The sequence below is a fragment of the Corylus avellana genome, chromosome ca10, assembly GCF_901000735.1.
Source record: "Corylus avellana chromosome ca10, CavTom2PMs-1.0".
Lineage (NCBI taxonomy): Eukaryota > Viridiplantae > Streptophyta > Magnoliopsida > Fagales > Betulaceae > Corylus > Corylus avellana.
This window is the reverse complement of record NC_081550.1, coordinates 5,370,183-5,381,134: the sequence shown is the minus strand read 5'-3', so window position 1 is coordinate 5,381,134 and position 10,952 is coordinate 5,370,183. Positions and strand designations below refer to the sequence as shown.

Here is a 10,952-nt window from a genome sequence, read left to right as displayed (position 1 = left end):
CGGGTTCGGGTAGGAAAACTGCAGAAATCTGCCCCGAACCGACCCGTGCCCACCTAACCGTCCTTGCCGTGTGCTATATAAAGAGAATATAGAAGAGGGTAATTCATGCGAGTGCTATTGAGCCTATTGTTGTCAGTTTCCTTGAGATCCTGCGATTGTATTGTTGCTGTAAGATCCATGGAGGTTGAGAAAAGGAAAATTTCACTGAATCTGAATCCAGAATTGAAGAATGGATTAGTGAAATACCACAAACAAGTTGTGGAGAGTGATGGTTTTGATTTTGAATCCATACCTGGTGGTTCCGAGCTTTTATTCGTAATTGTACCATTAAATCTACTCTAGAGAGGGAGATTCAATATAGAGAGTGACTTCTATATGAAGGTGGCACAAAGTCACCCTCAGCAAGTGACACCTCAGCATATTAGAATAAATCTAATTTAAAGAAAAAACACTACCACACCAAATTATACCAAATATAAAAATAAATAAATAAAAAATTAATTGATTAATTAATTTTTTTTTAAAAAAATATAGCCTGGGGTGGCTTGCCGGCCACCCTAGATGGGCTGGGGGTGGCGGCGAGCCACCCTCACCCCTCCTGCACATTCTTAAAATAAAAAAAATAAAAATGAAGAAACCTAATATAATCCGGTGTTTTGGGCTTATATTTCTAATATGCTCTATTCTAAGGTATCAAATCCTCATTGGTGGGCACAAAGGGGTGGCTTTGTGCCACACCCGTTTAGAAGTTATGCTCTTCGATGTAACGAGTGCAAAGAATATTCACTGCACACAATTGACGCATACCACGATCACATTCGTGGGAAGAACAAATTTTCCCGACTGGAGTTTGTCAAGGTTTTGAAAGCAGCGCATCAGGTATACGTCAGAATCAAGTACGTTTTAGCCTTTGAGGCGAGGGAGGATGGAGGCCAGACCAGTTTCGATCAAGCTGTGGTGCGTTTCTTTACACCCGCCATGTCTGTGCAATCTATTAGGCGTAAACCGTCCAAGCATGATCAAGGTTCGGGCAATCATGGGAATCAATGGATTTGGGAAGGTCACCTCAACAATGGCAAATTGTGTTGATGGGAAGATTTCTCAGCATATGGACTGTTTAAGGAGATTTTTGAAAAATATGTAATATCTAAGCTAAAGTTAATAATAGTAGTACCAAGTATTTTGATGGGTTTTTGAATTGTTAGTTACAAGTAAAGATCAACAAGATTTATAATTCATTAGTTTAGAAAGATATTAAAAACTTTTTTAAGCCTTAATTTAGGCATTTTATTGTTTTTGACCCATCATCTTTGGGACTACTTAGCTTGAATATTTGTTTGCTACTTTTTGCTTTTTGAAGGTGCATACTTAATGTTGTTAATTATCAAGAGAAATTTAAGTGGACCCAAACCCATTAGCTTAGGCTTTTGGGCTAGAGTGATACTCTTCATGGATCTGGTCTAATGTGCTTGCTGGTTCCATGTTTTTTAGAGAGAGGGAGAGAGAGAGAGAGAGAGAGCAAATGCAGTGGGAGAGAAAATCAAGAGAAAGGTGATGAAGCATGCTCCCCTTTCCAACATAGTATGGTCAGCAAGTTTTCGATTGTGATGCGGGTAGAGTTAAATTCTATGATTCTGATAAATTAAATTTCATGAAATCGGAAATATGGCTTCTGCTCAAAGGGGAAAAAAACCCCCACAATTTTGTGAAATGAATTGAGATGTCAGATAACAAATCTGTCAATAAAGAAAAAAATTGGCACTCACAAGTCAGTGATGGTCAAGGAATGAGTTTCCAAGCTTGATGCATAGTTTCATCATTCACAAAAGGACGTAAAGACCACATTTGGCAGTAGCCCTCCAATTCTCCTGGTGATGCCTTGAAATTTAGAGCAGAAACAATTTTTTCCTGCAACAAGGTATAATACTATATTCAACCGTTGTAGACCCCAAAAAGATATTAGATGTTTGTAATGTTTATCCAGATTGGAGAAATGACACAAGGGGAGGTATGGAGCTCATTACCTGCATCTCATAGTCTTTTTTAAGCATACTGTACACAAACGCCATCAGGACAGCACAATCAGCTACCTCAGGTCTTTGAAGTTGAGATGATGCCACTTCCTTCTAAAAGAGAAGAAGTTGTCAGCATACTGAGGCTAAAAACATAAGGAAAAAATCAAATTTAGTCCTTAGGTTTTTAATTTCGACAATTTGGTACTTTAGTTTTCTTCTAGTTTGAAATAGGGATCTCCATCAATCTATTATCCAATTAATTAACAATATGGCACATCAAACCAATTAATCAATGTTACATGACTCACGTTTGGCAAGTCATGTAGTAAGGGAAAGCCTCCCTCACCAATTAGTGGTGATCGGCCACCTCTCTTTTCTTTTTTTCTTTTTTCATCTTTTTTTAAATTGTTTTTAATTATTTTGACTTTTTATTTAAGATGTATTGATAATTTAAAATAACTGTGTCACGTGATACATACAATTGGCACATAACATGCCAAATGAGAGCTGCATGATATTAATTGATTGGTCTAACATGGCATACCATTAATTAATTGGACTTTGACGGAGGGACCTATCTGAAACTACAGAAAAGCCTAAAGACTTAATTGTTCAAAATTGAAAATCCACGGATTAAATTAAAATTGCATAAAAACCTAGAGACTCAATTGATTTTTTTCCAAAACATAGTAAACATCCCGTCAAATCAAATTACAGTGTAAGAATCCTTTTGCAATTTATACAAATCTGCATGAGGTTCAAGGCTAAAAATAACTAAACTTTTAGTCAAACAAAAGGAATTATAAAGAAAAAAAAAAAAAAGATTTAACAAAAACAGTTTTGCCAAACTTCTGCAAAATCCAAAGGTTATATTTTTCTTTTCCACAATAATACTTGCAGACAAACATTTTGGTGACCCAAAAGATAATAAAATAAATTTGCTATACAGAGAATCTTAGGCAAGAATTTCTTAGTTCAAGGAAATTTTTAACTACATGGCTGACCAAATTTTGGCCAAAAATATGCAAATTACAAGCATGGATTAAACCCAAGTTACTCATAAGGAAAGACGAGGAATGTTCCCAACAACCAGGCTCCCCTTGTAGTTGATAAAGCTTGCAGGCATAGAAAGAGAATCTGGGGTACCAATAAATGACTCCAACCTAAGAGATATGTTGTCATATGTTGTCATATTTTACATTTTTCAACTAGCCCTCCATAAGATCCCGAAAAATTTTAAGGCTATAATCATCTGCTTAGATACTTGGACATATTTTGACTAATATATCAGGAAAGGACGGAGATAGTCTGTACCTAAACAAGCTGAATCAGATGGTACTGTAAACCCATCAGGTTTCAAAGGGTGGAAAGAGCAGTGTAAATGGTGAAATTACTAAGGAATAAAGAAATATGACATTTGCAAAAGACAAACATTGAAACATACGGATTTGTGACATTGAATTAATATAAATATATTTTTTAACCAAATTGATAAGAAAAGAAAGAGATTGAACAAATATGAAAAGATAGGCTACCTTGGTATTAGAAATTGCTTGTTCATTCAACCCATCACCAAAATATTCATCATTAATGGGTGATAAAGTACCATTGACATTTTGCATTGCACCAGTTACATCCTCCAGGAGGGATTCAGCTTCACTAAGTATGTTTTTTGCTGCAACTCCCCATTACAAATTTAAACATAAATTTAAAGCTGCATAAAAAAGAAAAAGAAAAAAAGAGCAGAAACAAGCAAAGAACGATAGCCTCCAAATGACAATGGCAAGAGGAATAAACACTATTATCCTTAAAGAAAACAAGGGGATTGATTGCCACTTTTTAAACATTGGAGGTGAGATCAAAAAAGTGGTCCAACTTATGGGGGTAGAATGTATTTTCTCCTCTCTATTTCTCCTAATATAAGTAACTCACACATTCCACATGACTTGAACCTGTAACCCCACCCTACCACCCATGGGGAATAGAGTTGCCATTTGACCAAAGGCTGCTGGCATTGGCACTCCTCTGAGTCTCTGACTACTAAAAGGCATTAATCCATCACAGATGACCACACACAAAAGGAAAAACTGAATAAGGAACTTTTCATCTTCCAGCCCTTATAAACACAAATCTCTACATAGATACCCCCAATCCCCAACTTAAAATGAAATAACATTCTCTTCTTAAGAGATATGCACTTAAATAAAAAGAGGACAATTTTTTAAACATGCAATAATAATAAAACACAAAGGTAGGAAACTATTCACCCATTTGTTTTTCATGTGAAGTGGAACTTTCTAGAAAAAAAAAATAATGGATAGAATAAAGAAGGAAGTTTTTCCACAAGATGAAGTTGGGGGGCGGGGAGAGGAGGTAATAAGCACGATTCTCAAAGCTTAGTGGATCCTCATCTAGCTAAGACTTTCAATCACATATGTATGGTGGGGGAGACTAACATGACAGCTTTTATTATCATATATCCAGTGTTCAACATGGTTCAGAATCTTTCTGAAAATCATTGCACGTATAAGTTAAGTCATGAGCCAATGTCACTTGGGATTGAGCTATTAAGCCATTTTCTATAGGATGGGTTAGCATTGGTAGATATTCCAAGAAAACTGGTAGCATTTTGGAGATGGTTACAATGTGGCATTAACCAAGTATACAGTGCAAACATTAATGAATAACAGAGACAACAGACACAGGAGATGAAGTCCAATTCTATAAACATAGAAGATCGGATATCACTGTTGAGGCATCACAGGTTCGTACCAAAAACTTTACAAGTTCCCATTGGGAATGAGAATATATAAAAGAACAGAAAATGGTAAAATTTGGAAGGAGAAGTTACCTTTACTCAAGTGGTCATGAAGTCCAAGTACGCATGTTTGCACTTGTATATGCACATTTTCCCCACATATGAACAATCATTGCAGTCAGAACAATAATTTTAGGTGAACAAAAGTTCAAAGTGGAAATTTTAACTTGAAACATTGTAGCAAACACACACACAGAGACGCCAGGGATGGGGGGTTACAAACATTTTTTTTTGACACACAGATTATGAGTCAATAAACCAAGTGCTGAATGAATTTGCTGGGGTGACTTCTAGCAGAGAATGTGAGAAAGATGACAAGAGGCAGGGATGGACACAGGGGAGTCCTAAGCCAATACATTCCAAGTAAAGGAGATGATCTTATTTCAAACCAATAATATGCTGTGAATAGAAGAAAAGGCCAATGTCTACAAGCCATTCAGAAAATAAGAAACAAGGAAACAAGGAACTTAAAGTAGCACTGTATCACAAGAAAGACAGAAAACAATTGCACTTACACTTGCTTACATTTTGCACACCATCATGTGCATTGATACATCCAGCATCAAAATATGATTTAAGTCTCTTTGTTTCATTAGCTTCAATGATGTTCTTAACCAACGCAGATGTTCTGTCTATTGGACACCGCCGAAGATACTCTATATAAGAATTTTAAGAAAATAATGTTATGAGAATTGCAAAAATAAACCTTTTTAGAAACACAATAATCACAAGACAAATAACCATAATTCTTGAGAACATTTACCCAGCCCTTGCTGAAAGCCAGCAAGTAACCTGGCTCCTACAGCCACCAATTCCTCAAACTTCGTAACCCTACCAAAGCATTGCCATTTAAAACCATTAAACAACATAAGCATGCACTCCAATAAAAACAAATAAATATGCTAGCTAAACGCCTTTTAATTTATGCACTCAATGAGTTCTGAACTCACAACCTCACCCTCAACCTTGTTCTTACAATGAGAGGACATGTCATCTGAGCAAGAGCTCATTGGCACATTTCACTATTCTTGCAAGAATCATTCTGGAAAGGCTATGCAAGGGATTACCTCAACAAAAAATCCTTATAAATCAGGTAAATTTTCTCCTCTAATTCGGAATTCAATTCGCCTTGCTCCATTCCCATTCTGCAAAAAACATACAAAAAACAGATAGCTCACATAAAAAGCAACCTACAATCACAACCAAACCAACATTCGGCCATTCTCACCACAGCAAAATACTCATAAACAACCAAGCCCAACATTCAAACATAATAACAAAAATATTCTCAAATCAGACTTTAAATAAAACTTGAGGGAGGAGTTACCAATCAAGAAGACCTTGAGCATTAAAGCTGCCGGAGCTGGTGTTTCACCGTCGTCCACTGCGTCGACCAACCCACCGGGATCCTCTCTCTCTCGGTCTCTCTTCTCTATCTCACTCTCTCGATCGTCTTTCTCACTCTCGTGGTCTCTCTCTCCAACGGCGCGGCTGAACGGCTGGCTGTTTGGGTTGTGGATGGTGATTGGTGGTGGAAGACTTCTGCGATGGTCGATGGGGCTGCTAACTTGCTAGCTTGCGGTGAATAGGAGACGGAGAGAGAGAGAGAGAGAGAGAGAGAGGAGAGTAGAGTACAGAGAGAAATACAAGAAAACAATAAATTAAAAAAAAAAATATGGGCAAAATGTAATATAAGTAAATTGATTTACTTGATTTGCAATTAATATACCAAAAAAATAATTTAGTCTCTACAGCCAAATTTCGTTCACTAACTTAACAAATTCTGATAGCGTGAACGATAGAACCAATAAAATTGTGATATTTGTCCTATTTAAATCAATGTCACACAAACAGAATATGTTAAATTAGTTAACGGAATTTGACTGTAATGACTAAATTATTTTTTTTGGCATACGTTGGACCTTTGAATTCATTTTGATACCACATGTAGCTAATTGTAAATCAGGTAAACTACTAGGACTAATTTTGTATTTTTCCCAAATAAAATAGATAGAATAATATAGGGGTGAAAATGAGTTGCACTTAGCGGTTATTGGCTAAAATCGCTAACTGCAACCACCTAAGCGATTAGTAAAATCGGATAACCGCTTCGGCTAACTGCATTTTTTTATAAAAAATTTAAAAAACAAAAAAAAAACGATAATACAATAATAACATACTACATATCATTTCATATATATATATATGATTTTTTTTAATCGCCTTCAAAAGCAATTAGAGCGGTTAACGGACGGTTAATTTCAGCCTTAGTAGAATATACAAATTGTTAGAGTGTGTACAGAAAAACAGGAGTTAAAGTAAAAAAATTGTATTTTTTTAGTAACTTGCTTAACTACTATTGCTTTTACAATTATTACTTAAACTTTAAAAACTCACAATTTAATTTAATGTATCTAACTTTAAAAAGTTTATGATGTCACCCGTCATTAAGCTGATCTAGCACTTGATTAGCTACTCGGCTTGTGACCATTGTCGAGTTTGAGCTAAACTCAAACATGGCTAGGGTCCTGACAAGCCAAATTCGAACAAGGTTTGAAAACTCGACTAGAGTTTGATTACACTCGTGATGTAATTGAGTTGAGTCCGAACATGCAATACTCAGCTAGGATCTACCACAATCCTAATTATCATCATCCCTATTAGAATTGCAAAATTTCATTTTAATTATATCAAAGAAATTTATTTTAATATAGTTTATAAATTGATGTGTTCTAAAAAATGATGCAATCTTTATAGACATTTTAGAAACACATACAAGGATCTCATGGTGTACTAAAAATGTACGTGAAAATTACATACATTTTAAACACACGTCAATTTAATAATTTGAATTGGAAGAAATCTTCAAAAATCCTATTAAGAGGAAAACTTCATCATTTTTATTTGTAAAATCATAATTTTCATATTGAGAATTATGCTATTTAAATTAAATAATTTTCATAAAATCGTATTAATAATCTGTTAACTAGATATGAGACAAATAATTTTCATAGTATTTTTAGGTACTCATAGCAGCAAAATAATCAGTTGGAAACTTAACAACACAGACAAAACATTCGAAGTCCTGATTAAATATTACAGATTGTTACATCGAATTTTACAGAGGAAGTATGATTAAAATTCCATGATTCATGGATAAAGCGATCTGGGGATGATGATATCTCCAATGTTGTTGTGCCATGGGTCAGCCAAGTGAGTAGCCAAGTTCTCCAATGGCCCTGTGCCAGGATAAGCTGATTGTTGAACGCAGAACCCCACAAAAGCCAAAATTGCGAGCCGGCCTACATAAAAGCAAACGATTAATTACATAACAAATCAATCACTCTAAAAGCAAATGAAAATGTATATATATATGGGTTTGCAGAGAGGTAATTAATTCTAACCATTTTTGATCTCTTTGACCTTGTACTCCTTGAACTTTTCGGGATCCTTGGAGTACCCCAAGGGGTCAAAAGCACCACCAGGGTACTTCTTCTTCTCAGGATCTTTCTCCATGCTGCGTTGGTGCTCAACAAAGGCGATGGCAAGGAATTCAATGGCCAAAATGGTGGGGAGGTTGCCCCATGGCACTGGGTTGCCCAAGTAGGTGGCTTGGCCTCCTGGAACGGCAGCCCACTCTTGAGCCTGCACCCAATTCCCCAATCCCAAGGCCTCCGGTACTAGAACTCCGGGCTGCATGCAAAAATATATGGAAATCTCAAACTTCAATTAGAAGACAAACTAATGCTTTTGTCAAAACCCCGTTCGAAGGAAAAGAATCCGATCGGTAAAAACAACTTAAAAGCAATTTTAAGAGTTCAAGAACCCAAAAAAACAAATCAAATACGCACTTTTTGAAAAAAAACTTAAAAATAAAACTTTTGAGAAAAACGGTTTATTTTTTTACTTAAAATCACTATTTCTCGAACACAATCACAATCGCGGGCAAGCAAAACGGACACTTACAACAGCAAGCATACACCATCTGCAGTGAATGAGTTCAGATTCCTTAAATCTTTCAAGGTTCTCTGGGACTTCACCAAGCCGAAGTGGGTCAAAACCAAAGTCACTGCCACATCAAAACAAACACATGCAACGCAAACTCATTCACATCATCATGATTACACAAACACAACAGGAACAAAATGATGCTCACGAAAGAAAGTAACAATATTCAAGCGCTTTTCTCTTTTCTCTTCATGTTTTGATTTCTGAGAACCAAACCAAAATTTTCACTGTTCACTATGATCAATTACCCGGGTGCTGAGCCATCGAGGTACGGAGGCCGGGGCTGGCCCGGCATCCAATCGGCCGTCATGGTGAAACGGGACGAGGCATTGGCAGCAACGCTAGGGAGTGGGAGAGAGGCGGCGAACTTGGATTTTGAAGAGGAGAGGACTGATGGGAAGGCGGTGGTGGCGACGCCATAGCTCATCAATGTGTTGGAAGCCATGGCTCTCAGGAATTGAAGTTGGGTGTGATGGATGTGGGCTGCATAGGAAGAACGAGCAGTACAAGTATGTGCAAGCGGGATAGAGGCGAATCCAGTTCTGGATTGCGATTGGCTAGTGGTGCTTGGTTTTGCTATGTCATTGGGCCAGGTGTCCTCTCTTAATCCATTAGACTACGTGGAATATCCCGTGGATATCAGATATCTATATTTGTTTTTGCGTGGTGGAGGTTGACTGCCATGACAAAAATCAACTTTGTTTGTTACTGGTTAGTTGGTTAGTGGTTGCCGTATAAGGCATGCGTCGGCTGTGCCTTTGAGAGGCTCAACAATGGATTTAAAACTTAAAAAAATGAGTTTGAAAATATATATTAGGTAAAAAAAAAATAAAAGTGTTTTTAAAGGTCCAAAAATAATTAAAATTTTGTGAGATTATATTTGAGAAATAAAATTTTTAAGTCAAAAAATACTTTTTGGCAAAAACTTAAAATTAAAGGTATATTTTGACAATTTTTAAGAGTTTTAAATCTTTAAAAGTGCTTTCAATTTTTTTTTTTTTTTTTTGAGATAATTAGAAACATATTATTCCAAAAAAATGGTGAAACAGGCTGGTGCCTTACAAAAATAGAGCTGATTGCTCTAAAAACACAATGTCAGATATACATCCTGGAGTCTCCTCTACCCAGACATGGGTTTCTGAATTCCTAATGGCGAACTTGGCCAACCCATGGGCCGTTTGGTTGGCCTCTCTTTTAACATGCCTAACCCCCCAACTGTTTATAGACCCCAGTACCAATTTGATATCCTCAATGGTTTGTCCATAGTGTAGCCAGTTCTGGTTTGGGTCTCCAATGGCCTTTACCACCAGCAGTGAATCCCCCTCAAGGAGAGCATCAAATACCCCCACCTCCCTACCAAATTCCACGGCCCTTAGAGCAGCCATTGCTTCGGCTGAAACGGTTTCGTGTAGGGCCATTACTGGTTGACTGATAGCTGCGATGGTGTTCCCCTGTTCGTCTCGGATTATGGCCCCAATTCCCATGCGCCGATTCTCTTGGTCTATGGCGACGTCCCAGTTGATCTTAAAATAGCCATTAGAGGGAGCTTCCCATCTCTGTTGGATCAGCAAAGGCGGTTCCGTGACAGCCTCCTTCTTTTCATTTGCCTTGCGATACTGCTGAAGGTGTTCTCTGGCCTGCTTTTCGACTGTACAGGGGTGTGAAAAAACCCCCCCATGCACCACTTCATTTCTTCTACTCCATATCTTCTTTGCAGTTATTGCAAATAATTCCATGTCCTCTCGCTGTAGAAACTCCAGCAGGTGCTCCACCAATTCACAGAAGCTTTCTCCTCCAGACTTACATTTTTGGATCTGTCTGCCACTAACGCACCATACATCTCTGGAAGAAGGGCAATCCCAAAGAATATGGAGTGTAGTTTCAATGGCGTTACCGCAAAAGATACATGTGTCATCCTCTAGAACCTTCCGCTTCTTCAGATTATCTTTTGTGGGGAGGATTTGGTTGCAAGCTCTCCATAGGAACACTTGAACAGAGTGTGGAATTTTCAGACCCCATATCATCCTCCAAACCGCCTGGTTGCTCCCCCCTTTTGAACATTCTCCTTTCATTCTTGTTAGTCTCTCCTTCTCTAGGTGATAAGCACTCTT

General features: G+C 37.3%; 2 protein-coding genes across 4 annotated transcripts; both read right to left on the bottom strand.

Moving 5' to 3' along the window:
- Positions 1-1,647: 1,647 nt before the first annotated feature.
- Positions 1,648-6,471, bottom strand: LOC132163245 (uncharacterized). Of its 3 annotated transcripts, none has more exons than XM_059573453.1 (8): positions 6,161-6,471; positions 5,901-5,978; positions 5,597-5,664; positions 5,349-5,489; positions 4,867-4,908; positions 3,551-3,690; positions 2,025-2,126; positions 1,648-1,908 (listed from the first exon to the last, which is right to left on the bottom strand). In XM_059573453.1, the coding sequence occupies exons 2-8, from the start codon at positions 5,975-5,977 to the stop codon at positions 1,780-1,782; spliced, it is 699 nt and encodes a 232-aa protein (XP_059429436.1). In that variant the 5' UTR covers position 5,978; positions 6,161-6,471; the 3' UTR covers positions 1,648-1,779. The 3 variants fall into 3 exon arrangements, with proteins under 3 accessions (XP_059429436.1, XP_059429439.1, XP_059429438.1); XM_059573456.1 differs by having other exon boundaries at positions 2,025-2,123; XM_059573455.1 differs by having other exon boundaries at positions 6,174-6,471.
- Positions 6,472-7,870: 1,399 nt separating this feature from the next.
- LOC132164026 (chlorophyll a-b binding protein 6A, chloroplastic-like) lies at positions 7,871-9,336 on the bottom strand. The gene is made up of 4 exons (XM_059574432.1): positions 9,090-9,336; positions 8,800-8,902; positions 8,238-8,526; positions 7,871-8,135 (listed from the first exon to the last, which is right to left on the bottom strand). The coding sequence occupies exons 1-4, from the start codon at positions 9,284-9,286 to the stop codon at positions 7,984-7,986; spliced, it is 741 nt and encodes a 246-aa protein (XP_059430415.1). The 5' UTR covers positions 9,287-9,336; the 3' UTR covers positions 7,871-7,983.
- Between the last annotated feature and the right edge of the window lie 1,616 nt (positions 9,337-10,952).

What these genes read in the sequence shown, in the direction of transcription:
- LOC132163245 (XM_059573453.1), bottom strand. Translation starts at nt 5,977, where the DNA reads ATGGGAATGGAGCAAGGCGAATTGAATTCCGAATTAGAGGAGAAAATT. An exon ending in TATAAGGATTTTTTGTTGAG is followed by an intron (nt 5,665 to 5,900) that starts GTAATCCCTTGC and finishes ATGCTTTGGTAG; the next exon opens with GGTTACGAAGTTTGAGGAAT. An exon ending in AAGCAATTTCTAATACCAAG is followed by an intron (nt 2,127 to 3,550) that starts GTAGCCTATCTT and finishes CTTCTCTTTTAG; the next exon opens with AAGGAAGTGGCATCATCTCA.
- LOC132164026 (XM_059574432.1), bottom strand. Translation starts at nt 9,286, where the DNA reads ATGGCTTCCAACACATTGATGAGCTATGGCGTCGCCACCACCGCCTTC. An exon ending in CTCGATGGCTCAGCACCCGG is followed by an intron (nt 8,903 to 9,089) that starts GTAATTGATCAT and finishes TTGATGTGGCAG; the next exon opens with TGACTTTGGTTTTGACCCAC. An exon ending in GATGGTGTATGCTTGCTGTT is followed by an intron (nt 8,527 to 8,799) that starts GTAAGTGTCCGT and finishes TTTTGCATGCAG; the next exon opens with CCCGGAGTTCTAGTACCGGA.